Source organism: Aethalodelphis obliquidens, unplaced genomic scaffold (genome assembly GCF_003676395.1).
Source record: "Aethalodelphis obliquidens isolate GAN/ISIS:26980383/991018 unplaced genomic scaffold, ASM367639v1 scaffold1, whole genome shotgun sequence".
Lineage (NCBI taxonomy): Eukaryota > Metazoa > Chordata > Mammalia > Artiodactyla > Delphinidae > Aethalodelphis > Aethalodelphis obliquidens.
Window position 1 is genome coordinate 3,773,407 of NW_020837945.1, and position 27,909 is coordinate 3,801,315.

The 27,909-nt window shown below is 49.0% G+C and overlaps 1 protein-coding gene across 3 annotated transcripts in view; it reads left to right on the forward strand.

The window, feature by feature from the left end:
- The window catches only part of C2CD2 (C2 calcium dependent domain containing 2), a 60,353-nt gene that overhangs the window by 15,727 nt on the left and 16,717 nt on the right, over window positions 1-27,909 (forward strand). For all 3 annotated transcript variants that reach the window (XM_027091747.1, XM_027091815.1, XM_027091662.1), the window contains exons 2-8: window positions 277-375; window positions 10,952-11,071; window positions 14,070-14,174; window positions 19,101-19,223; window positions 22,318-22,438; window positions 24,188-24,296; window positions 26,374-26,438. In XM_027091747.1, coding sequence (XP_026947548.1) covers window positions 277-375; window positions 10,952-11,071; window positions 14,070-14,174; window positions 19,101-19,223; window positions 22,318-22,438; window positions 24,188-24,296; window positions 26,374-26,438 — 742 coding nt within the window. The remainder of the gene's footprint in view (window positions 1-276; window positions 376-10,951; window positions 11,072-14,069; window positions 14,175-19,100; window positions 19,224-22,317; window positions 22,439-24,187; window positions 24,297-26,373; window positions 26,439-27,909) is intronic.

A 27,909-nucleotide genomic window follows, 5' to 3' on the forward strand; every position in this document is an offset into this window, starting at 1 on the left:
TCCACCCCAGGAGCCTGGGCTTCTCCCCTTACACCATAAACACGAACTCTCAAAATATCCTTTGCCGACTTTATTGCAACATCTTTGGGTTCGTCCCTGCACTCCTTACTGATTTCGGCCCGTTGCTGCTACTTAGAGGCATGGATTGAACCAAAGGAAGTCAGACCACATGTTCTGAGGTCTGCCGAGCTTTGCGGCAAGTACGTCATTGCCTTTAGAAAGTAGCCACCCTGCCTGGCACTGCGCCCATCTCCTCACTGTGCTTTTCTGTTCCAGGGCCCGCCACTCCTCTGCTTCCAGGAGGACCCGCTGCAGCAGCCCCTGGAGCTGGCCATGGGACAAGTGTCCAGCGTGACGCAGTCAGCCCAGGAGAAGGTGAGCCAGGCACCGTCACCTGCCTTGGGCCTTTCCTCACCGAGGAAGCGAATTTAAAGTGGGGTTGGAGGGCTTCCCTGGTGGCGCAGTGGTTGAGGGTCCGCCTGCCGATGCAGGGGACGCGGGTTCGAGCCCCGGTCCGGGAAGATCCCACATGCCGCGGAGCGGCTGGGCCCGTGAGCCATGGCCGCTGAGCCTGCGCGTCCGGAGCCTGTGCTCCGCAACGGGAGAGGCCACAGCAGTGAGAGGCCCACGTACCGCAAAAAAATAAATAAATAAAAATAAAGTGGGGTTGGATAACTGAGTCACGTTGCTGTGCAGCAGAGATTGACACAGCATTGTAAATCAGCTAGACTTCAACTTAAAAAAGAAAAAAAGCTGGCGTGGGGGAATTTATCCTGTCTTAGAATTATTGAAAACGCCAGACACCTTACATCAAAAAAATAAATCTGACCCATCAACTTGATGACTAGATAAATAAAATACGGTGTATCCACGTGATGGAGTGTTACTTGGCCTCCTAAAGGAACGCAGTTCTGACACGTGTTCCCACGTGGAGGAGCCTCGAAGACACTCCACTAAGTGAGAGAAGCCAGACATGAAAGGACACATAAGATCCCAGTTATATGAAATATTCAGAGTAGATAAATCAGTAGAGACAGAAAGTAGATTAGTGGTGTCCAGGGGCTGGGGCCGGGTAATGCGTGCGGGGACGTGAACATTGACTGCTCAGGTGAACGGGGACAGGGTTTTGGGGGTGACAAAAATGTTCTAAACTGGTGATATTTGTACAATGCTGTGAAATATATTTAAAAACCATTTAATTGTATAGTTTAAATGGGTGAATTATCTCTCTCTATATATATAGTTATATAAATAATATGTGAATAATTTCTGTAACACGATATATAGATTTGAGTCATTTAGATATTATATAGAGTTTATTTTATAGCTGCTAAGAGCTCACATGCTGAAGTTACTTATTAGACTGGTCAAATACCATAAATAATTGTAAGTTCTTCTTTTTTTTTTTTTAACAAAAAGTATCTGTAGAAGTGCTGAGAAACTCTTAGGTACAAGGCTTACCCTTGTATCTCTGTATATTTTATTATCAAATTAAATGCATATCATTTAGCAGACAGCAAGGAGGGGACACCTGGGTGGCCCCCAGGCCCAGAAGGAGCTCCCATCCAGCCCCCTGGAACCCCACCTCTTGTGTATGTCCTCCGTGGCTCAGCTACAGCGTCGTTGGGGCATTTCAAACGTTTATTGTTCTGTGCGCACAATTTCAGAAGAACTTTCTCCTAATAGAACGTGACAGTTTGGAGGTTCATCCAGGTTGATTTGTGTCGCTCTAGTTCATTAGCTGGAACTACAGTTCAGGATTCTGGGTGGACCAGGGCTGCTTTTTCCACCTTCCACTGATGGATAATTAGGTAGTTTTCTCTTTTTCTCAAGTACAGCAGAGCTGCCGTGGACTGTCTCCTGAGTCCTCAGGCACAAGAACGGGAGTATCTCCAGGGCGGGAGTGGCATTCTAGGTTGTAGGTACGCACGCTTCAGCTCCACCATGGATTCCAGAATTGGCCGCCCAGGGGCTGGCCCAGCTTCCCCTGCCGAGGCAGCGCAGGGAAGCTCTCTTTCCCCACCCTTGGCCGATACGGGGGTCACAGAGCTCCACAACCCCTGCAACAAGCGTGGAGAAGTCTCTGGAAGATATTGGGAGGAAACTGGTGGCCACAAGGCAGGATGCTGCCACCGGCACAGCCCGTAACAGCTGGAAGGGGCCTTGTGAGCAGATGCTCCAGTGCCTAAGTTTCAAAGGCTGGGGGACTGAGGGAAAGATTGCTGCTGGCCTCACCTACCCAAGGCCCCTGCTTGGGAAGTGCCCCTGTGCAGTGAGTGCCCTGTTATTACAAATAGAGCCCAGGTCCCTTTGTGGTGCGCAGTTTCTGTTTGCTGGTTTCTGACACTGGCAGCGTTAAGAGAGGGACAGATCTCAGGGGCTGGCCTGGAGGTGCCGGGAGGGAGCAGAGATTGGAAATGGCAATAGACTATTTTTAAAGGTCTTGATATATAGTGCCGGAAAAGCATCCTTTGGAAAGTGGACAGTTAAACTGTGTTTGTTTTAATACCATTACAGAAATTGTGCATACCCGTCAAAAAGTTAAAAACAATATATAGAAGTGCGTAAGCTCTGTTTTAAGTCTGCCCCCTTCCTCTCTGCTCTCAGCCTTCCTTCCTCTGCTCCCCCCGCATAGGACCATGGACGGCTGTCCACGCTATCTTCTAGGAAGCTTTTTACCCAGTAAACTACTGGGAAAGTGCACACGATCTTGTGTTCTTTTACAAGTTTCTTCGTAGTTCTTGACTCCTGTGTTTTTTTGACCAGGGACCGATTTTGTGGAAGACAACTTTTCCACGGATGGGGGTGGGAAGCAGTGTAGGGGAGATGGTTCAGGCAGGAATGTGAGCGATGGGGAACGGCAGATGAAGCTTCGCTCGCTCGCCCACCGCTCATCTCCTGCTGTGGGTTCCTGTTAGGCCACAGACCGGCCCCGGGGTTGGGGACCCCTGCGTTAAGCGAAGGACAGGCGTTGTCCCAGGAGCTCGTGCTCTAGGACTGCCTGTCGGGCAGGACACTGATGACGGTGTCTTCCTCCTTTTAGGATCTAAACACCCGCCATGGGTTCCAAACTTAGGTTGAATCCTGTGCCAGCAACGTCACGTGCTCTCTCTGCTGTGTGTAATTCTTGAGAAGGGAAGAACCGTAGCAGAGTCTGAGGACTCCGAAGGTGTCCAAGGAATGCAGACAGGAGATTCAGTGACATCCCCCTCCCCTTTCCACGCTCCCTCCGGAGTGTCAGGGTCTGTGTTTCTCATCCCTCTGACTCAGTCCTGACAGGGGACGTGTGGATGACGTTTGAGGTAACGAAAGGGATGACTCTGGGGTCTGGTGTCTAGTCACGTCTTCGATCAAGTCGATGAGGATGGGCTTCTGGTCTCCCTCTGTGAGCATCTTCCCAGCTTGGGTTTGGTCTTGAGTCTCCCGGCACGACCCTCGCAGAACAGAACCGGGTCTCCCCTGCCTTCCAGTTGCCATGTGCTCGGACTTTTTCCTGCAGCCCCCGAAGACCCCCGTGTGCCAGAGCAGCTCCCTTTGCAAGTACCTGGCTCCTCGGCAAGCCCCCCGCCCCCCGTCCTGCACAGAGAGTGGGGTCTTGCATAGCTTAGAGCATCTGAGTCACGCTGCAGGACCCGTGGGAGACGCACAGTCCACACCCTGCAGCTGTGGCTGAACTGGGGGCTTCTGAGCAGTTTACTCGTGACTCTTCTGACACCAACTGTGTGCGATTTTTCTTGCACGCAACAAGCAGTCCTCCAGTTCTCAGGACGCCAACAAGGCGTCCTACAATTCAACTCGATTCTGGCACTAAGTACCCACACAGCACAGACCCTACAGGTTAAGGGCTCAGCCCAAGACTGCCCCTCCCTTGAGACGCCAGCCCCAAGTCTGGGCCTCCTGTGCCCACCAACTGGCTGTAACGCGGCAGGTCCCCACAGCCCCTTCCAGATGCTCCATCGTTTGCTAGAACAGCTCACAGAACTCGGGAAAGCACTTTACTTACTATCATCAGTGTCTAATAAAGGACGCGGCTCAGGTACGGCCAAATGGCAGGTACCTGGGACAGGGAAGGGAGAAGGGGTGGGGAGCTTCCACACTCTCCACGTGTGCTGCCCTCCCAGGACCAGAAGCTCTCCGAACCCCATTGTTTAGGGGTTTTCTGGAGGTTCCATTACGGAGGCATGGCTGATTAAATCACAGGCATGGGTGTGTTCCCTCTCTAGTTGCCATCCCCTCCCCTGAAGTCCAGGTGGCAAAGCTGCTACCCTCTAACCACGCATTGGTCTTTCTGGCCCCCAGTCTCCATCCTGATGTTATCTAGCTCCCCCCCACCCCGCAACCACCAGTCATCTCCTTAGTATACAAAAGACATTCGAGATTCCTCGGGCTTTAGGAGCTGTGTGCCAGGAACTGAGGACAAAGACGAGATATTTATCCCAAGAGGCAACCCGTGCTGGGGCAGAGGCATTTTTCTGAAGGAGTTCTCCCTGTGCAGGGCAGGACGCCCGTGCTCGTGTGGACTGGCATCCTTTCAGGTGGCGACTGGAGGCACCTCTGGGTCTCCAGGGCTCATGGTCTGCAGACACACGTTCAGCTTAGCCGGGTGGCAGACCCAGTGAGGGCTCGGTACCAAGAGGCATTCTCGGTGGGACACTTCTTGCGGAGGAGAGCATTGCCCTTCACCTTCTCTCCGGGGCTCTCTGTGTCCTCCCTTCCAGTCTCAACGCGCCCCCAGTCCATTTCTCTCTCCCAGACTGTAATTGCGCTCTTACACAAGAGTGTAAGCTATGTTCTCTTTCCTCATGTCCTAGGAGAGGTTTGCTCCAGAATGTTTGACCCAGAAGGAGCAGACTTAATTTTTCAAGTGGCCTGAGAGCAGCTCTTCCTTCTTGGGGTGCAGCTGTAACCCCTCTAGGGCAAATGCGTGGGTTCGGAAGCTTTGTGAAGGCGTGAGGTCTACAAGGGCAGCGTGGGAGCTCTCCAAACGTGAATCAGGGTTAGGAGTATTGTGCTGGGACAGGTACTCGCTGCAAAGGCCACACATGCACTTAGCAAGCGTGGCGAGTGTCCCTGTGAACAGGATGTATATGTGGACGGCTTGCCAGGCAAAGCAGGGGTCGCCTGCTGCTGGGGGACTGCAGTGACGCTGGCCTTCTCGGTGTGAGGCCCTCACTGAGCCATAGGCTTTGTGTCTGTAGAGGATGAATCCCTCCCTGGCCCCGGCCTGTGCAGCACCTGCAGGGCCCCTGCCACGTGATAGCTCTGATGCCGTCGGTCAATAAGGGCCGTGTCCGTCCTCATTAGTGCCCACAGCTCTTCTCTGCCCAAGGAAGCATTGTGCCCATTGTACGGAGGAGGAAACTGAGGCCAAGAGAGGCTGGGGCACTCGGGCAAGGGAACTAAGAGCTGCTGAATAAGAGGCTGGAACTGAACCCGAGTCGGCCTCCAGAAACCAGCTCCAGCCGCCATACACCATAAACAGCACTGTTACTATTATTCTTTACATGTTTATCATTATCATTTCACTTAAGCTCCCACCCACCCCCACCAGGAAAGAGACGGCGAAAATGGGAAAAAAGGAACTGAAAGGCACTAACCAACCCTTGCTTCCGTAAAACCATAGCAACGAACAGACCTCGGGCAACTGCATGGAATTTCCCCCGGAATCTCATTCCACAGTGTATGTCGGGGAACCCCACAGCCGTCACTGGGATGAATTGTATATTGTGAGCACATGGGTTTTTTTCTACCTAAGGCTGTTACACATTCATATACTAAAATATACCCTGGGAGCTTCTGGGCACCCCTGTGCTCTTTCCAGACCTTGGTGGACCCCTTACTTTGCAAGGGTAGAGCACGCAAAGTTGTAGTTGCAAATAGGAAATTTGGTTGACTCTGTTTTGACTTTGCATGTCTTGAAATTCCAGGTACCCCATTAGCCTGGTATTTATGCTAAAATACTGACCGGTTGTGAAATTGTTTTGAAGCCAGGTCTTTCCAAGGGCAGGTGCAAAGTTTCTCATTGGAGGCCCCGCCCTTTGAGATGTGAATGGGAGCAGTGTCTCTGGGAGGGCCACCTGTTTGTTTGGATAAAGGCATGTGGAATTCTGGGCTGAGTCAGCCCTCAGGTACTTCCGCCTGGTGAAGACCAGGTAAAAGGACCCTCGGGTAAGCTGGGCTTTTGTTTGTGAGTTGGAACACATCAAGCAGCAGCGGCATTACGTGGAGGTGTGACCAAGTGCCTTCCTTTTAAAGGAAGTGTCCCGTATATGTCTTTTAATGCATAGAGTCCACGGAGGAGAACAGCACATTCTTGGATTCTTAGGCCAGGGAATGCTCCCATTAAACCACATGATGTAGTAACAATACCTTCTGGTCGCGTACTATTACTGAGATGTAGTAACAATACCTTCTGGTCGTGTACTATTACAGAAAAGCCTCGTTGTTCTGTTTAAAGTATCCCAACAAGAGAAGGGATGGAGGGTGTAGTTGGGGGTGGGGTATCAGAGCCTGTGTGGTCCAAGGCACACCCCTCGAGGGGATGAAATAGAGCATCTACCCAGCATTCCTTGGGGTTGGCTGCCATCTTGTTTCCAGCATTTTTCACCTGGGTCCACTGGGAGAGTCCTTCTAGAAATACACCTTCACTCAGGTATTGTGAACAAGCGGGCAAGTAGGGTTAACTTTATAGATGTTCTGAGAATAGTCAGCTCTGATGCAGTTTACTTTTTAAATTGAGTCTGTTCCAGAGTAGAAGTAATATTTTCTATCAGGCTCGTGCCATCGTAAAGAATACTTACAGGGCCAAGACTGGGTTGCAGAGTTGGGGAAGAAATCTGACTGGGAACTCTGAAGGGTTAGCGAAGGGTCTTTACTTCCATTTTTATTTTGGAGTTCTTTCCCACACGATGTCATAGAGCGTGATTGAAGTGAAATATATTGGGTGGCATAAACCTTTTAGGTCCTTTTTCTCAGCTGTATTCCTGATTCTTTTGGAGACAAAAGTAATTAAACTATTTCCAGTTCTCTAGAGTGTTCTCAGAGGAGGAGCTGAGGCAATCGTACAAGAGGCTTAATTGAAAAGGAAAGTGGAAAAGTGTGGTGAGATTGACAGATATCTGAGGACTTTCTTGTTGGCAGGCAATAGCAAAACCTGGGACTACCCAGGCCTGGAATTCTTTAGGCCCCTGTCTAAACGAAGGAATATAGTTTGAAGATAAGACCGATTTGCATAGGTATGTGACTGAGTTTAAGGTCTGGAGGCTAGAGAGAAAAAAAAAAACCTTGACTGATGGCCTCCCTGCCGTTATAACGGAACGTGCCCACTTTCACCGGCTGCCTCCCCTCTTGACCCTTGGGGGTGTACCAGGGACCCTGACCCTTCACCTGTCAGTGCAGCTGCTCCTTGGGCTAAAGACTTGCACCTTTGAAACCCTCCCCATGTGGAGCCCACCCCCCATGAAAGGCTCTTGTATGTAGAGAGGAGGGAGGAAGGGGGTTTATCTGAATACACGGTTCAGCCTTCTGTTGTGTGATTTTTTTTTTTTTTTTTGCAGTACGTGGGCCTCTCACTGTTGTGACCCCTCCCATTGCGGAGCACAGGCTCCGGACGCGCAGGCTCAGCGGCCATGGCTCACGGGCCCAGCCGCTCCGCGGCATGTGGGATCCTCCTGGACCGGGGCACGAACCCGCGTCCCCTGCATCGGCAGGCGGGCTCTCAACCACTGCGCCGCCAGGGAAGCCCCTGTTGTGTGACTTTTGAAATGGTTTGTGTAATCGAGGATCTCTTTGCTTGCTTTGGGAAAAGAATCTCAAGGATAAAGCAGGTGGATTTGTGGCTGGCTGCTCTCAAGGGAGCTCGCTCTGTGCGTCCAGATCTTGGCTTTGTGGAGTCCTGCTTCAGGGCCTCCACCACGGAAGCTAGATATTGCTTCAGTTTAACTTTAAAAATCCAGTACCGATATCAGACTGCTTCGGGGGCAGGCCCACACAGGAAAGGTTTGACAGCCATATTTAAACAGCCCTGTATCATTGGGGTGCCCCAAGGAGCTGACCTGTAAACTTCAGAAGGGAGCCCATGAACATGACTGTGTTTGGGCAGGGAGACTCTAGGGTCAAGACCAGAGTCTCTACCCGCTCGTCCATATGTAGGTAGACGTCAACCCTGGACGCTCTGGCACTAGCTGGCAGGGTCTGCTTGACCTGGCGTCAGGTGACTCTGCCTTCTGCTGTTCCAAGAGGGGACCCCTTGGGGGTGCAGACGGCCTCGCCGCTGTTTGCCTGGGTGAGAGAATTTAATCCCCGTTGTGGATGACACCTTAATGCACTAAAAGAAGATTACTTATTTTTAAAGCCTGCTTTCCATTTTGTTCTCATCCATTTGGCAAATGGGACATTATTACTCTCAGAGAGGCAGGGGCAGAGCCTGGCCCTGGACACGGATTTGGCCTAATGGTCATATCCCTCCAGCTGGACCCCTAGGAACACTGGTGGCATTTTGTTTGGCCGTATCAAAACTGATCAGGTTGTTGATGTGATTAGTTTTTCCAGCTGAATATACTAAAGAGAGGCCAAGCAATGGTCGGTCTATATGACAGGTGTTATTTAGAGGGTCAGAAAGCCATAGGGCCAGGGAAGACCCTCCAGGGGGGTCTCTGTGAAAGGGCGTTCAGACCCTTCGATGTCCCATTTTTAGTGACTCCACTTACTTTCCTGATGTGACTTGAATGGTAATTGTGACCTTTGGAGGCTTGCATTCTAGGAGTTTTAAAGTCTTTTAAAATCTTTGTTGGACTATTCGTTTATTTGCTTTCAACCAGGTGCTTGGGCTACCTGTGTATCGGGAATGGAGCAGTGGGGTAGCTTTTTGTAGAACTGGGTACAAACGGAAACCAAACTCTTTCTTGAGTCAGGGCGCTAAGGAAGCTGTCAGTGTTCTCGGTAACATTCTAATTCGCTTAGTGTAGAAGTTTCCAAAGAAGAAGTCAACCAGTCACCGTCTGGTTTTTAATTTTAAGCAGTGAGACAAAGAACAGAGAGTCGTGTCACTTGTGTGTATAACTCATCCGGCATCAAAATCCATTCCTTCTGGGACGTCCCTGGTGGTCCAGGGGTTAAGACTCCACGCTCCCAATGCAGGGGGCCCAGGTTTTATCTCTGGTCGGGGAACTAAGATCCCGCATGCCACGTGGCTCGGCCAAAAACAAGTTCCTTCTAAAAGGGTTGTTTATAGAGCATTTATTTTTAAAATGAATACATGACATTTCTTATACAAACATTTTTTTGTGCCACCCTTCGATGAGCTCTGGAGATGCAATAGCATGATGAAGACGTAGAACTAACCCACGTAAATCAGTCCTCTGAGAGGGACTTGACAAGAACGGATGAAAATAAGGGTGGTGCGGTTTTCTGCCAGCATTTGGAAAAGGCAAGATTTTCTTTTTCTAACCCTGCTCTGTCAAGAGCATTTATAGTGGACACTGGAAATGGGCCCCTTGCAGGCGGCCTGGTATGGTACAGCTCAGGTTCTTGTTGGAGGGGCGGGTGGGCCCCGAGCGGAGTGGGTTAGCCAGGGATCAGCAGGGGGACATGTTTTTAGTCTGAACTTTGTGAAATAGCAGTTATCCTGACAAAGTAAATGTTTTGACAGTCTTCCTACTTGGTATTTTAGGTTCTAAATCCACCAGAGAATTAAAAGAATTTTTCCTTCCTTCCCAAGTGACACCATCCAATATGGGGTCAGCAGTTCCCTGGGGAACGTGGAATCCATCCCGCCGTACCCTCAGCCTCTGCCAACCCGGCTTTGGCCGGACGCACGGGCCGCCTACTGGACCCCCTCCACCCTCTCCCACTGCCCTTGCTCCCTCTGCCTTTGCACACCTGGCACCTGGCCTTCTGGTCCTCCCACGCTGGGCTTGCTTGGCATCTTTGCCAGGAGGGTGGCCGACCCCTCGTTCTGGAAGGTCTGCTCCAGTAGGGGGACTCTGTGACAGAAACACGATGCTTCTCTGTGGTAGCAGCGTTCACACTCATCCCTCTAAAATGCTTTGAGATTTATGTCAGGAATATGGTCAGGTTTATTCCTGATGTAATTATTTTGTCTCATAGGTCTTTAAATGAGCTCATTTTACAACTTTTTTTTTTTTTTTTTTTTTTTTTTATGGTTCGCTGTCCCACTTCTGTTGCCTCTCCCGTTGCGGAGCACAGGCTCTGGACGCGCAGGCTCAGCGGCCATGGCTCACGGGCCCAGCTGCTCCGCGGCATGTGGGATCTTCCCAGACCGGGGCACGAACCCGTGTCCCCTGCATCGGCAGGTGGACTCTCAACCACTGCGCCACCAGGGAAGCCCTGAGCTCATTTTATAATTCTATCTTTGTTAAGGCTATATCATTTTGTAACTGTTTAATATTTCATTCGTTCTTTGAATTATCCCTGCATCTTTGAAAACCACAATAGGTTAAAATTTATTAAAATAGAAACAATTTCTTGCGTTCTCGGTACGTTTTTAATTTTTTCCTTGTAACATCCATAAGACGTTTTCTTTTTAAGGCCCAGTTTTAGTGAGAGACAGTGGCTAATGGCGTTCACTCCATGTGAATGTGGAACTGTCTGGGCAATTTAAAATCGGCTGCGTGGAGAAATAGAGCGAAGCCATGTTTAAAGAAAAAGATCTTTATGAGTGGAAAGATCCTAGCTAGCTTTGGGCAAGCCAGAGTTAGCTCCCAGGAATCCACCAGGAAGAAGAGATCTGAAATATTGTTTCTAGTTTTCAAATGACTGCATAGTAGAAAAGGTGTGAATCTGGGTATTCATCCATATTTGAAACTCTGAATTCTTGTCCTTGCTGATTTATAGAGTCCAGATTATTTTGTACAGTGAAATGAAGATGGGTAAGGTGCAAGCTCTCCTCTCTCTTGCGTAAAGTTCCGTTGTTTTATGGCCCCTTCTCTAGGTGGTGTTTTGTCATGTCGTGGGCGAGACCATCCAGTTCCTGGTCAGCGTGGGGCTACCCTCGTCCGAGGACACGGGGCGCCCGCTCTACAGTGTGCGGCTCTCCCCGCTTCATCTACAGGTAAAGTTGGGGAGACTGAGCGAGTCCTAGGAAAACAGTTCTCATAAACCTGCAGGGTGAGAGGGGTGCAATCAGACGTGCATGCTCCTGTTTTCATTAATTACTGTTCATTTCATAAGTTTCGAACTGTCACCTTCCATATTGTCTCTGTAGGAAATAAAGTGTGTGTGAAATAGGTGTATGTATACACACACACACACACATATACACACATAGATATATACACAGACACATATATATACACGCACACATATGTACACGTATATATAACGAATTCAGAGTTTCCCAACCATCCAGTACGGGAGATATGGTATTTTTCAAGGCACTGAAGCATATCAAGGGTGTGTCGACTGTTAGATTAAGGAAAATGTCATCTGAGAGAAGGCAGGTGGTTCTATTTCAGGATCAAGTACTAGACCTCAGAAGTCTCCTGCAGCTTGGAAAACAGCTTGGGGCTGGACTTGGCATTCCTCCTTTTAGTGTTCGAAAAAGTCAGCTTTAAAAGACCCCTTATTATTTTTATATGTTAAAGGATGAGTACTACCATTATTTTTTGGATAATAGACATTGTTATAATAATTATATTAGACTTACATAATTATAACTTTTATGATTGATACATTTATATATTGTATATGTAACATTAATAATTATACATAAAGCAATTATAAGTAGAGACATATGTAATATTATAATAGACCTATTAGTGAAACTTATGGATGCCTAAACCATCAGATAGCTGTGCATGTCACACACACAGAAGCAGGAGTTCACTGAAGCTCTTGTGTAGCCGGTGTGTAAAAATTGTGAATTTCTGAGTCTGCGTCGGGGGTCTCTGCTGATTCAGGCCGTTCCCTCTCCTCTGTCCTTGTGCTTGACTGCTAATTTGGGGGACGAGCGCAAATCATTCAGGGTTCTCAACCACAGGGGAAGATTATATTCCATTTTCTTTGCTTAAAAGACATGGTTTGGAACAACCAGAGCAAGCACAAAAATTTCTGGCTCCCTAAATGGCTTTTCTCTGAAGCCCAGCCTCCCCAGCCCTACCCTGGTAACATTCCCTTTCCGAGAGTCGAAGAGGTTAAGTTGACCTCGTGGACTTGTCAGATGTTAAAGCCCTGCTGCTCCCCCCACTTAGTTTTTTGGACAATGTGATCAGAAGATTATTTTAAAGTCTGGGACACACGTACCCAGCATGACACACGTTTCAGGATGGGGTGAGTCCAGCAAGGACCACAAACATTCACTGAGGAAACAGTTTCTGAGATACTGTTTATGTGCCCTTTTCGGCAGCTCAGATACAGGTAACACAATTGTATCTTTGATCTCTTACCATAGTTTAAAAGCAGCCTGTGGATTACCTCTCAGAGCAGGGGCAGCTGCTAGAGGTTGGTGAATTATTAATGCTCATGGCAGGAGGCATCCTGTCCTCTGCTGTTCTTCAGATAAAAGATGCATAGAGACGAGCGGCTAACCCCTCTCCCCGACCTGGTGGGAGCGACTCGGGGACTGTGGCAATGAAATTAAAGTGCACTTTTTTTTTTTTTTTTTTTTTTTGCGGTACACGGGCCTCTCACTGTTGCGGCCTCTCCCGTTGCGGAGCACAGGCTCCGGACGCGCAGGCTCAGCGGCCATGGCTCACGGGCCTAGCCGCTCCGCGGCATGTGGGATCTTCCCGGACCGGGACACGAACCCGTGTCCCCTGCGTCGGCAGGCGGACTGCCAACCACTGCGCCACCAGGGAAGCCCTAAAGTGCACTTTTGCGAGAGTCACCCAGAATTATAGGGCAAGGGAAGCATCATTTCTCTTACCTCATGCTAGTTGCTAGTGTGAGGGAGAGTACTGAGTACTAAGAAAACAAGTCTAAAGCCCTTCTCTCCTTCCCTTTCCCTGGGTGGTGGGGCAGAGGCGTGGAGGTGGGAAGGGTCAAGATTTTGGCTTTCGAATGAGTCTCCAGCTGAAGGAGGAGGATGGCGTATTAGTTTGCTCTAGCTGCTGAAACGAGTCACCATAATCTCAGCTGAAAACAGCACACGTTTATCATGTCACCATTCTGGAGGTCTGATGTCCAACACAGGCTAAAATCCTGGTGTTGGTGGGCTGCCTTCCTTTCTGGAAGCTCTTGGGGGAGAATCTGTTTCCTTGCTCACCCGTCATCAGCAGGATTCCGCTGCTTATGGTTGCAGGACTGCGGGTCGAATTCCTTGCTGGCTGTCAGCTAAGGGCAAGGTCCCAGGTTCGAGGGGCAACCTCATTCCTGGGTTCCTGGCATCCTTCTCTGTCTTCCAGTCACATCTCCCTGGCATGCTCGTCTGTCTTCCTCTTCCACTTTTAAGGGCTCCTGTGCTTCCCCAGGGATCACTGGGTTAATGCAGGGTTGTCACCACACCCCAAGGTCCTTACCCTAATCACACCTGTAGGTTCCAAGGATTGGGGTGCGGACATCTTTGGGGGGGCAGGCGTTATTCTCCCACAACAGATGGGTAGGGCCGGAAGGGGCATCGGGAGAGCTCAGAGTCCAAGTGGAGGTGGTGTAGTGGCCCCGGCAAGAGAGGATAAGAATGCTGACGGCTCTGTACACAAGCCTCGGGGGCTGTGTCAGCATGTGGGGCTGGACAAGGCGTCCGGCTCCCTTCTCTTTGTCCCTCCGGCTCCATTATGCCTTGGTGGTGCTCTCAGAAGAGAGCTGCAAGGCAGAGGGCTGGCCATCGAGAGGCTGCAGGGTTTCCATGGCACCTGGCCTTTAGCCCCAACCCTGACGTTCCTCTCCAAGTGACAGGCTGGGGCAGAGGAAGGCGCCGGGGAGGGCGGGGTGGGCTACACAACAGGGAAAGGGAGGTCAGGGGATTTGGGACTCTCCTTTCCATTTTGAAAGCACACCGTATGCCAAGGAGGCGATAAATAACGGTCTAAGAAAACAAATGAACACACAGACACATTTTGAGGCTCCAGTGAAGAGAGCAGTCCTCCAATGATCTTTTTTTTTTTCCTTAATAGCTGGAGCTCCACATGAAGGAGAAGAGAGAAGACATTCAGGTCAAGTGGTCCTTCATCAGCGCGCCAGAGATGGCCATTACGATCCGGCCCAAAGCGCCGGGGGAGGTCAGTCCGTGAGTGTTTGTGATTCCTGCCTCGTGTACGCGCAAACATCGCACATTATGACCACCTGCCCTGGGAGACGGGGCCTCTGATTAATGCGTGTCTGATGTGTGATCCCGGGGAATGCACAGGGCAGTGATGGGGCAGCGTTGGTGGGCGGGGTGGGGGGCAGGGGAGGTGGGGAGGGCCTTCTGTGGATTTAATGCCAGCTCTCACCTGGGCTGCACCTGCAATCACCTGGCAGCTTTTAAAAATTCTGAAGCCTGCCCTGTCCCCCAGGCTTTTAAAAATCCTGAAGCCTGCCCTGTCCCCCAGGCAGGTTTAATTGGACCGGGGGTTTTTTAAAGCACTTGTGTGCAGTGGTTGAAAACCATGGCAGTGATGGAACCTAGGTTTTCCTCACCGCTCTATCACACCTGACCCTCAGATGCTTTCCTTCACTGTGAGGGCGCTCGACTCACCTACAGCTCAGCCTGAGTCCAAAGCCTGGCTTCCAAGGCCACCACCTCCTTTCTCCCCACAGCTTTTGCATAGCTGTGTCTCAAGTCTGAAGGTGATCTCCCCGCTTCCTGTGGTCCTGGGGGTGTGAGGAAGTGAATTTGGGAGAAGGAGGGGCCTGCCGAGTCACATGGGTGCTGTCGCTTTCAGTTGCTGGAAAGATCATGCAAAATGTAATCATTTGTCCATAAATAGTGTAACTGTTTGTGCCTTGATGTAGGTGTAGGCAGTTTGTTTTTAAGACTAAGAAGTTTGAACGGTAATTCTTTTCCCTCGCATACGTCAGAAGTGGAATTGTTGGCCTGACCATTTCGTTGTACAAAGTTCGCGTGTTAAGTGTTTCCCTAGTCACTGCTTTATTTTCTTTTTCTCCTTCCCGCCCATGTTTGCATCTGCTTTCCCCCACCTGGCACTGCTTTTTCAGGCCTACAGTGCACACAGAACGGTTCTGTGAACGGCTCCCCTGCCACCTCTGACATCAAACTTCCTAAGTTCAAGATTGCTCTGCTGGTATTCATAGCAGAGTGTATCCCGCCGAGGGGGTACTGAGTTCTGTGTTCCAAAACTACTCAAATTAAGTGTTTTCCTCTGTGTGGTTATGGTACCAACCTGATGTGAGTTCATGTAAGCGGACGTCAGCATTTGCTTCTGTTAGTGCCGTGTCAGGTTTTGTCCCCCATCTTTGTTGATTTACATAGTTTTTGAACGTGCAGAATATTAACATAGTTCAAAAGTCAAAATTACGTGAACTGTGGTTCGTGAACTCCACCCCATCCATGCCCCGCTCTCTGCTCGCTTGTTTCTTTCGTTTTCGTTTACCCATCCTAGGTTTCTTTTTGCGAAACGGACCTTATTCCCCCATTCTCACCCACTCAGTGGCATGCTGTGCGCACTCTTCACACCTTGCTCCCCACAAGGCCCTGTACGTTTCCCTGCCGACCATGGGCTCCCCATATTAACGAGAAGCGTGACTTTCCCAATGAAGTAATCCTGTGGGATTAAACAGCCCCTTGGAGCTGGGTCCTGTGGACTTAGTAGCCCCTTGGAGCTGGGTTCTGTGGACTTAGTAACCCCTTGGACCCCTGGTAGTTGAGATGGCATGGGGGCAGGGGGACAGCTATAAAGGAAGGTTGCCAAGTCAGCTGCTCTGTGGATCTAAAATGTGATGGTCTCTGAGCACCCCAGAACCCATCTTTCCCCCTTGGTTTCCTCCTCTGTCAAGTGAGGAGAAATGTGCGGGTTAAAAAAAGATAGAAATAGATAAACCAAGTGCAGTACATCCATAAATGGACTATTATTCAGTCGTTAAAAAGATTGGAGTACTCATATGTGCTAGATTAGGAATGAACCTTGAAAACATTGTGCTCAGTAAAAGAAGCCAGACATAAATGACCATGTCACATGATCCCATTTCTATGAAATACCCAGAATACACAAATCCAGGAAGATGCAAAGCAGATTAGTGGCTGTCAGGGGCTGTCGTGGGGAGGATTGGGGAGTGACTGCTAATGAGTAAAGGGCTTACTTTGGAGGTGATGGAAATATTTTGGAACTAGATAGAGGTGATAGTTTTACAACACCGTGTATGTATGTACTAAACATCACTGAAATGCATACCTTAAAATGGTTACATTTATGTTATGTGAATTCACCTCAGTTTAAAAATAAGGGTATCAAGAACCTATTGCAATAAGAGAAAGATGATGGCGGAGCGGTTCTCAGTGCAGACCCTGGAGCTTAACTCTCAGCTCTGCCACTTATGAGCTGCGAGACCCCACACACGCTAATTAATTTCTCTGTGCCTCAGTTTCCTCATCTGTAAAATGGGGATGATGATTTTCAACGTGGTTGTGGGGATTAAACTAGTTAATATGTGTAAGTGCGTAGCATCGGGCCTGACACATCCTAAGAGTGACATAAGTGTGAGCCATTTTGATTATTATTAGTTTAGAGTTCCTGGCAGAGAGTAGATTTTCAGTAAATGGCAGATTTGGCCTAAGTTTGCTGTAACAAGGCCTGGCCAGCTGGTTGTCCTTGGGACACCACAGACCAATTTCTGAAATCACTTCCAGCCCCGCAAGTTGGAAGATTTTTCAATAGGTCTGTGGTCCTGGTGGAAATCAGGTCCTGCCAGTGTCCATCCCCCTGCGCAGGGGGTGCTGGAGCCCCACAGTGGGGACATTTACGCCAGAAGTGACGAGGGACACAGAGGGCCCTGGAGCCGTCAATGGCAGAGCCAGAATCGTGGCCAGGGTGGCCGAGCACCGGCACCCACCACACTGCAGCTGCTCTCCTGAAACCACGAACGATGGCGTGGATGGCAGCAGGGCTGGCAGGGCTCGACGTTTTCTTTTAGCAAGTGTCCAGCCAGATCCAGCTTTTAAGCGTTCAAAACAGAAGCTATTATATTTAAACAAGGCTTTTAACTGAGATTTTAAAAAATAGATCCTCCTTGCTTAAAAATTGAGAGATAAGATATGCAGAAAAGTGCATATATTGTAAGCGCGCAGCTGATTGAAGCTTTCACACACTGACCATTCATGAGTGCCCAGCGCCCAGCGCCACAAACAGAGCAGGGTCAGCTCCCCAGAAAACCCCCTCTACCCGCTTCCACTCACTACCTGCAGCCCCTACAAAGGGTAACCATGCTCCTGACTTCTAACATGTATGACTTATCTATGCTTGCAACTAATAATTACCTCAAACCCAGCAGCGTGAAACAACACACATTTACCTCATAGTATCTGTCAGTCAGTCCAGGCTTAACTGGGTCCCCTGCTCAGGGTCTCATGGGCTGTCATCATGGTCTGGGCTGACTGCCCTTCCTAGAGCTCGGGATCCTCTTCCAGTCTCCTATGGTTGTTGGCAAAACTCGGTTCCTTGTGGTTGTAGGACTGAGGTCCTCAGTTCCTTGATGGCTGTGGGCTGGGGCTGCTCTCAGCTCCTTGAAGCCCTGCAGTTCTGTGCCATGTGGCCCCCCTCACACGTGGAAGCTGACTTCTTCAAGGTTAGGAGGAGAATCTCTTGCTCTGGTTTGCTAAGAGGGAGCTGCATATACCATAACCTTTGGCCATCACATCACTTTGCCGTATTCCGTTGGCTGGAAGCAAGTCACGGGCGCCACCTGCCCTCCAGGCGAGGGGATGATGCAGAACATGACTCGTTGAGGGTCATCTTAGGATTCTGCCCACAAACAGCATTAGCTTAGTTTTGCTTGTTTTGGTACTTTAAATAAAGGAGTCATGCAGTACTGTGTATGTGTTTTTCCGTGTTTGGTTTCTTTCACTTAACATTATGTCTGTGAGATTCATCTGTGTCTTTGTGTGTGCCTGTAACATTGTTTGTGCTCATCGCCCTGTGGTATTCCATTGTGTGACTGCACCAGAACTTGTGTATCTGTTCAGGTATTGATGGATACTTAGGTAGTTTCCAGTTTGGGGTCATTATGCATAGTGGTGCTCTGAACATTCTAGGACACATGAGCGCGTTTCTGTTGGGTATTAATTATTGTAGCCTTATAGAGCTTGACACCTGGTGATGCAAGTCATCCTGCTGTGTTATTCTTCTACAAGCTTGTCTTCATTTTTATTGAGCCTTTCCATTTACTTGAATACCATTTATTTTTTTTTTTCTTCTTATTTATTTTTGATGTGGGCCATTTTTAAAGTCTTTATTGAATTTGTTACATGATTGCTTCTGCTTTTATGTTTTGGTGTTTCGTTTTGGTTTTTTTTTGGCCGCAAAGCATGTGGGATCTTAGCTCCCCAACCAGGGATTGAACCCGCAACCCCTGCATTGGAAGGTGACGTTGTAACCAGCGGACCACCAGGGAAGTCCCTTGACTACCTTTTAATAAAAAATAAAAAAAAAAATCAAACATCAGGCAAGAAAGAAAAAACATGTGCCTGTATGTTTACAGGAAAGGACTGAAAAGATATACACAGAAATGTTAACACATGTCTATGTTGCACATGTCTTATCTTTAACTTTTAAAAACAAGGAGGATGGGGCTTCCCTGGTGGTCCAGTGGTTGAGAGTCCGCCTGCCGATGCGGGGGACACGGGTTCGTGCCCCGGTCCGGGAAGATCCCATGTGCCGCGGAGCGGCTGGGCCCGCGAGCCATGGCCGCTGAGCCTGCGTGTCCGGAGCCTGTGCTCCGCAACGGGAGAGGCCACAACAGTGAGAGGCCCGCATACCGCAAAAAAAACAAACAAAAACAAACAAAAAAAAACAAGGAGGATGAATGACTTCTGAGATCAGCAAAGATAAGAGTGAGTGAGTGTCTCACTGTCCTAGTCTGATCTCCTGGAGCCCTGGTGACCCCCAAGTCTGTTTGGTCCCAGGGACATCTGGAGAGCCATGCATTTGCTTGCCCACTTGTACATGTGCCTGGTTACGAGATGGTTTGGTGACTCCCTCCTCTTTCGGCAGGACCAGGCGGTTGGGGCAGATGCAGTCTCTGAAAGTCTCAAGGATATTGTGAAGCACCTGGTTAGCTCTGCGTCCCCATCAGCGGTTCTGAGCACAAAGCCTACGGATGTGAGGGGAGTTCAGGTAAACCAGTTCACCGGGTTGTGGGTGCTTCATGACCCCCTGAAGGACCGTGGTCCACCCGCCTGGAGAATTTGTGTGCATTTCCCACGCTCGCCCCCCATCCCTGCACCTTGCCTCTGCCCACCCCCACCCGCCCCCGCAGTAGAGCGAGATTGCACGGTCGCTTGCTGGTGGGTGATGACCACGGTCTGGGGCAAAGCTCTGAGTTCAGGGCACAGGGTTCCGAAGCCCCATGGGAGGAAAGGAAGAGGAGTCTGGCCCGCTCAGCAGAGTCCAAGCCGAAGTAGCCCAGATCCTCTCCTTTTAGGAACCAGAACTTGACTTTTTGCTGTGCCCCCAGAGACTGTTGTCTGGGATCGCACCCTTCCAGAACTAAGGTACCTGGGAACTGCCCCGAGGCAGGCAGAGTGAGCGCACTGGACCCACAGACTTTTAGCCCAGGACGGGGACAGCCTGCGTCCACACTGCCTCTCAGGGGTCTGTCGCCCTCAGGCAGTGCGGACACATGAGGCCATCTCCTCTGTGGGGTCCTTCCCCTGCTGGCGACCTCCCCCCCCGCCCAATTAGGTGCCAATTCTCTGGCTAAATTCACGTCCAGGGCATTCGCCCAGGACAGCCTCCCTGGGCTTGGTCCCGCACATCTCTTTCGGCGACACATCTAAAAACCTTGGCTTGAGGTCAATTAATTCTCCTAGTCATGAGCAGATCTCTTCGTGATGACTATGCAAAACATACACTTACAATCCCTAAAGTTATTTTTCCTATGTCTTTCCAGTATTTTTATGTGGCATGTAGAATAGCCACTGTTATTATATAGTGGGGGGTGAAGTCAGTGTGAAAGTGTAACTTCTTGTTTTTTTAAGTCTTTATTGAATTTATTACAGTATAGCTTCTGTTTTTTATGTTTTGGGTTTTTGGCCACGAGGCATGTAGGATCTTAGCTCCCTGACCAGGGATCGAACCCTCACCCTCTGCCTTGGAAGGCGAAGTCTTAACCACTGGAGAGCCAGGGAAGTCCCTAAAGTATAACTTTTCATATGATTTTTTGATGCAGGCTCTCGGTCTCTGGTTCCTGTTAGGGCATCACCACTGTGAATGTGTAGAGCCTGGAGACAAAGTCTCTTTGATTCGCTGCACAGATATCAGGGGATCACAGTGCTTTGTGGTTCGCTCTGGGTTGAAGGTTATCAGAACAGGAGAAACCTGATGCAGCAGAGGAGCAGCTGAGTAAGCAGCCGAGCAGAGGGAGGGGCTCGTGGGTGTGCGCGCAGGGTTCCCAGGGCTGTGCCGCCAGGTGGGGCTCGGCCCAGAGACGGGGGGTCAGGCCAGGCTTCCCAGAGGCGAGAGCAGAGAGGCTTGGCTCTTCTCTCTTTCAGTAATTCTATCCTGGTGGCTTAGTTCAGATCAGAGCTGCCTGTTTTGAATATGACTATACATTTTTAATGTCAACGTTTGAGAAACTTCACAAAATAGTAGTGCATTTTTAGAATACACTGATTCAGAAAATAAAGGGACCGGGACTACCATAAATTCAATAATGCTTTTAAATAAATTTGTAGACTGTATGTATCAAAATAACATGCCTATTATATTAGGGTTCTCTAGAGAAACAGAACCAATGGATGTGTGTGTGTGAGTGTGTGTGTGTGTGTGTGTGTGTGTGTGTGTAAAATAGCCTCCATAACTGCATGAGCCAACTATATATTTATGTATAAAATATATATATTTATACATATAAGGGGACTTATTCTAGGGAGTTGGCTCATGCTAGAGGCTGACAAGCCCTGAGAGTTGCAGGAGAAGCCAGCAGGCTGGGACCCAGGAGAGCTGATGTTTCCACTCAAGTCCAAAGACAGGGAAAAATGGATATCCCAGCTCTAAGGCAGTCAGGCATGAGGAATTCCCTCTTATCTGAGGGAGAGTCAGCCCTTTGTTCTATTCAGGCCTTCACCTGATTGGACGAGGCCCACCGCAGTGGGGAAGGCAGTCTGCTTTCCACGGTCTGTTGATCTACATGTAAATCTCAGGCAGAAACCTCCTCGCAGACATACCCAGAATCACGTCTGACCACATGCTGGGCACCCCACGGTCCAGTCAAGTCAACACATAAGATTAGCCATCACGCATACGCAATTGAGAAAACATTGCATCTCCACCCCAGACGTGTGGGCTGCTCTGTCCCCAGTGCACAGGGACCTGGGTCTTGAGGACTTCTGTGATTACTTCTTGGCCTCCCAGCACCTGCAGCTCACAGTGGGCAAGGCCCTGCCCTGGCTCAGAATCATGTTTTCTAGGTGGTGACCTAAAGAACACTACAGTCGCTTGAGATGTTAGTAAGCATCCCCCCCCCCAAAAGCACTCTGAGGTCAGATCAGCTCTTAGGATCCCTCCCTGGGAGGCGCTCGCTGTGCAGAGGCCTGTGATGTCTCTGAGAAGCTTTCCCAGGATTCCCAAATGTTTGTACCTAAGGAGCCCCTTGTAACTAACACTCGTAGCCATGAGTGGGAGGTGGAAGCTAGCTTGAGAAAGGCTGGCCTGAAGGTGAGGGCCCACAAGCTTGGGGAGCTCTCTGTTGGAAACACCTTGATGCCCATTTGAGGATATGGGGATGAAGCAGGCTCAAGGGGTACCTGCCTCTGCTTTGTCCCTAGCGTGGCGCCTGGATGACACTTAGATCCTCCCCACATGGATGGCAGGTCTGCCAGGAGGTGGGAAGTAGCCAGTCTCCTGGCTGGTGTCGCACTTAGTGCTAGTGGGCAGTGGGCCCCTGCATCCCAGGCAGGGCGCCCCACTCTGTCTCAAGCTCCTGCCCTGGGTCACGCGTGGCCCCATCTCCACCCACAGTGAGATTCAGGGGAGTCCTCTCTGGGGGAATGCTTAACTCCCTCGCTCGCTTTCTGTGGGATGTACAAGGCTTCCAAGGAGGGGAAGCAGCTGTGGGTGACTGGTACCCTACCTCCCCAGTTGTTACAGAGCAGGCCTGGGAGCCAGGCTCCCTCTGGAGGTTTTCTTGAAGATTCCTTCCGTGTAGCAGGTGTCCAGCGGCCACTGCCTCTTTGCCACGGCTCACCGTTCTTTGTCTTCCTTTTTGCAGCATCTGCAGTGCACTTCATCTACTCAGGAATCCTGCCCCCCCAAACCTCCAAGGGCTCATGAGCTCAAACTATTGGTGAAGAATATTCGAGCCTCGCTGCTGAGCCATCCTGGTGCTTCAGGTGGGTGGTGGCGCGGCAGGGGCGCCCAGGTGAGGGCGGGGCACCCGGCTGGCTGTGGATGTGACCGTCTGCGGTGTGAGCAGAGGGGAGGAGGTGCCTTGTGGGTTGCCCGTGGCCTTTGCTTCCTCCTGTGGAAGGGGGGTGCCACATGGGGGCATTATGGGTGTCCGGAAGGCTTTGGGCCCACCGGGAACCCTGTGTTGCCCAGAGAGGCTCCTATGGAGACAAGACAGAAACATTGCAGAATGGGTGATTCCTTTTCGGTGATTCTGAGTCAGTGCTGAGACCCCGGATGCCTAGTAGCCTGGGACCGGACACATCTTTCCACTGTGGTGTGGTGTTTGCTAAGAGTAGCGATGAGTTCTTTGTATTGTCTGAGAACATCGGGGTTACTTATATTTATTTGTGGGGAGTTTCCTCCTGTTCCAGAAGTGCAGGTGGGACACACTGAACTACCTAGAAACTCTGTGAATGAAGCTGGGTATGGGTGGTGTTTTGGTAACTCACACCTCGCCCCTTGAGGCCACGCCGCTTAGCAGCCGGGAGGGGCTCCCGGGACCCAGTCGGCCAAGGTTGGGGTCCCAATTTCTAACCTCTGCCAGCAGGTCCCCATCTGAGTCAGAATCTCTCCTTGAAAGTGACTGTGGTGATTAGTAAGATGATGTGTAGAACACCGAACACCACCTGGTACACGGGAAAGGGCCAACATATTCCAGTCCTTTACCGTTGAATTTTTTTTTTTTTTTTTTTGCGGTACGCGGGCCTCTCACTGCTGTGGCCTCTCCCGTTGCGGAGCACAGGCTCCGGACGCGCAGGCTCAGCGGCCATGGCTCACGGGCCCAGCCGCTCCGCCGCATGTGGGATCTTCCCAGACCGGGGCACGAACCCATGTCCCCTGCATCGGCAGGCGGACTCTCAACCACTGCGCTACCAGGGAAGCCCTACTGTTGATTATTGATTACACAGTATATTCACGGCTTTCTGCCATGGGGCAAGCATTGCCTCGAAGCAGACACAACTGTTCACTAGTGAAATGTCCTGTTATCTGGATCAAATACCTCCAAAAGTTTTGACTGAGCTGAGTTAGGTATAAAAACCTACATCTGGGCTTCCCTGGTGGCGCAGTGGTTGAGAGTCTGCCTGCCGACGCAGGGGACACGGGTTCGTGCCCCGGTCTGGGAAGATCCCACGTGCCGCGGAGCGGCTGGGCCCGTGAGCTGTGGCCGCTGAGCCTGCGCGTCCGGAGCCTGTTGCTCCGCAACGGGAGAGGCCACAACAGTGAGAGGCCCGCGTACCACAGAAAAAAACAAAAGCAAAAAGAACAAACCTACATCTTTGTAAGAGGGAAATGGGTTCTCTGGGAGGTATCCCCAGATTTAGCAGTTACCCCAGATGCCCTTCCTTTTCCAAGCTGTTAGTTTTGTCCAAAGTGAGGCCGACATCTCTGCTGGAGTAATGTTGCCCCCAGGGAGGGCCCTCACCAGAGAGCTGTGCCCGCAGTCAGAACCGAGGGGGGAGCAGGGGCACTTGGGGCAGCCCGGGGCTGTGGACATCCAGTGAGTATCCCCAGATGAGGTGCTTTGAGAGTTTGTAAATGGCAAATGAAAGGAACACTGGACCCTCTGAGCCACAGGTCCAGTGAGCCAAGACCAGACATTTAACTCGGCCTTTCTTTTAGATGCAAAATGTCTTAATGCAACTGGAAAACAAAAATAAAAGCCAATATGGTGCCCCTCTGTTTGATTACAGGCAACATTAACCCAGTATGTGTAGTTCAGCTGAATGATCCCATCCAGAAGTTCTCCAGCACCCTCTCGAGAAACACTACCGCCCTCACCTGGGAAGAAGAATTCACCTTGTGCGTAAGGGGCCCGGGTTTCCATGGCCACACCTACTCAAGACTGCCAAATTCTAAAACCGTTCTGCAGCACTGTTCATACAAAAGAAGGGAGGGAGGGAGGAAGGAAGGGAGGGAGGGAGGGAGGAAAAAAGAAAATATAAAAAATTAAAAAGAAGTACATTAAGCATCTGAGGAAGCTGTGAGTCAGACACGGATTTCTTTTGAAGGCAGCTCTCAGTATCGATTCACTCCGCACCTGCGCGCCCACACCCTGCTGTGGCGAGGGATCTGTCGCTGGGCCCTCCACCTGCTTGAGAAGCCCACACCTTCCAGAGCAGAAGGGAAGGAAACTTCCGACTGATACCAAAATCTGACAAAGAGAATGGAAAAAAGGAAAATTGTAGACCACTTACAAATTATGATGCAGGAATTCTGACTAATGTATTATCAAATAGAATCCAGTAGCACATTAAAAATAATACACCAAGACCGACTGAGTTCATACCAGAAATGCAAGGATGGTTTAATGTGACGAGATCTATTAATGAAATCCACTGTGTCACTAGATCAAGGGAGAAAACAAACTTATTATTTCTCTGTATGCCCAAAAGATACTCAGTGACATTTAATAACCATTTCTAATTTTTAAAACTTAATTAGAACAAGATTTATGGTCGCTTTTTTCATATGATTAAAAACAAAAAATCACTGTAAGTGATAAGTAGTAGGAACAGTCCCACTAAAGTCAAGAGAAGGATACCAACTGTTTTGTTCTAGAAGTACTAGTTAATGCAATTAGATAAGAAAAAGAAATAGTACACAAGTAAGAGGCAAAACTAATCATTACTTGGAGATAATATTATTGCATCTTTAGACTACTGCAGAAAATCAATTGAAGCTATTAGAAATGATGAACATAGGGTAGAAATAATAATATTATAAAAACTAATGTAAATAATATTTCAGTAAAGTAGCTGAGTACAAAAATACAGAAATCAATCCCTTTCTGGTGCGTAAACCATAATTAGAAAAAGTAATGGAAGAAGGTGTCCCATGTATAATATAAAGAGCCTTTATAAATTATTAATGAAAATATGAGCACTCTCTTAGAAAACTGGGCAAAACTTCTGTACTAGAAAAGCAAAAGTAAGAGCCGTAGATAGCCAGAAACATCTGAAGAGATGTTCAATCTCAGTAATAGCTAAAGTAATGCAAACTTAAACAAAAGAGATTGTTTTTCGCCTTATAGGTTGGTAAAGAAAAAGTGAGAAAAGCCAGTGGAAATACTGTATGTATTAGAATAATCATTCTGGAGGTCATCAATATGTATAAAAAAAGAAAATCTCTTATATGCATGTACCTTTTGATTGACAGTTGCTCTTTTCCCAAGGAAATAATCACACAGTGTGTGCAAAGATATATGTATGAGGATATTTATCTCAGCTTGTTTATAATTACAAAATATTGGAAACAACCCATTATTAAGGGTTGGTTATTAAGGAACTGGCTGAATAAAATCTCTTAAGGCCAGAGCGTGGAATACTAGACACCTATGAAAAAGGATGTCGCTCTGTAGTTATTGACATGGAAAGATGTCCATGATATCTTAAGTGAAAAAAATAGGTTACAAAGGAGGAGAGAGGTATGTTATGTTCTATATTTGTTTTCAGACAATTATATGGCTATATCTTTCAATACAGTACCTACTAGCCACATGTAGCTCTTTAAATTTCAATTAATTAAAAGCAAACGAAATTAAACCCAGTTCCTCAGTTTGCACTGGCCTCATTTCAAGTTCTGAATAGCTGTATGTGGCTAGTGGCCACCGAATTTGATAGCCTCTCAACAGAACATTTCCACCATCATTCAGAAAGTCCCATTGGATTACCCTAGGAGACCAGTCACCAAATATTAACAGTAACTATTTCTGGATGGTGAAGTTGCAGATAATCTTTGTAATTTGGTTATATATCTCTTTGTTTCTTAAATATTGATGGTGATTTGCATTCCTTTCTATCATCAGGAAAAAAAAATACTATTTCAAGAAAACAGTAAAGCATTTTTAAGGATTCATGGCCCTTCTTCCTTTCCACAGTGAGCTGAATGCCAAGTCGAGGGAGTTGCACCTGCAGATTTCAGAGGATGGGCGATCCTCAGAAGGTGGGTGGTCAGCAGGCAGACGGAGACCCTGCTCTCTGGGGGGGTCATCCAGCGGCCCTGACCAGGGCCTTGGGGTGGGGAGGGTGGGAGACCCAGCAGAGCCTCGGCCCCTCCCCCTAAGCCACTCCAGGTCTTCCTAAGGGAATGTTTGGTCGGAAGTCCATTCTGTTATTAGCAAGGTCAAACGTTTTGGGAAAGAGTATATTCAACTGGTTCTTTTCTTTTTCTTTTTTTTTTAAACGAATATCAAAAATCTTTTATTCAGCAGTTCTTGGCTTAGAGAAGTTCTCAACCCTCTTAGCCTTAATAGACCTTTTACTTCTTTTTTTTTTTTTTTTTTTGCGGTACGCGGGCCTCTCACTGCTGTGGCCTCTCCCGTTGCAGAGCACAGGCTCCGGACGCGCAGGCTCAGCGGCCATGGCTCACGGGCCCAGCCGCTCCGCGGCATGTGGGATCTTCCCGGACCGGGGCATGAACCCGCGTCCCCTGCGTCGGCAGGCGGACTCTCAACCACTGCGCCACCAGGGAAGCCCCCTTTTACTTTTTTTTTTTTCTTCAGTTTTTAATTGTGTTGATACATATAACTTAAAAGTTACCATCTTAGCAACTTTTGAGTGTAGAATTCAGTGGTATTAAGTGAATTCTCATGGTTGTGCAACCATCACCGCCGTGCATCTCCAGAATTCACCTTACAAAACCAAAACTCTGTCCCCATCAGACACTCGCTCCCCAGGCCCCTCCCCCAGCCCCTGGCCCCCACCTTCTGCTCTCTGTCTCCATGAATTACAGCTGACTCTTCCTTGTAGAATAAGCCATAGCAGCTTAACTTGGACACATGCTTTAGATACAAGTCAGCAACAAATAGAGGTAAAAATCACTAGTGAGCATGGACCTGGTGTGTATGTGTGTAAATCAGTAGTTTCAGTATTTATTAGGTTTTTAGGAATCCCCATGAACGTACCAGAATTGGGAAAGGTGACCCTTCCCTGGCTTATTCAGCTGTGAAACCTAGCCATCTGGTTACCTCCTAAAGTCACAAAGGCATAGGAAAAACAATTCAAGCTCCTGGGTGGTAGCAAGGATTTTTGAGGCAGTTTCCCTGGTTCTGTAGTCTAGAGATAACTCCTAAGATAAGAACTGACATTCCAAGAGAGGGCATGTGGTCTGAACACAGGGCGGAACCACTGTTTTCCTAATCCATTCCTGGGGCACCACCCCTGTTGGCTCCATTGGAATTTCATTCCAGCCCAGCCTGATGGGATCTATGAAATCTCAAACTTAAAAAAAAAAAAAAAAAACCCAGAACAAACAACAACCATATAACCTTTCCTCAGGCTCATATATTTTTAACATTTTGCCCCATTTCCTTTATTATTTGTACTCACAATTGCTGGTTGCTCTCACTTTGCTCTCTCTGTCTGTCTACACACACACACACACACACACACACACACACACACACACACACACA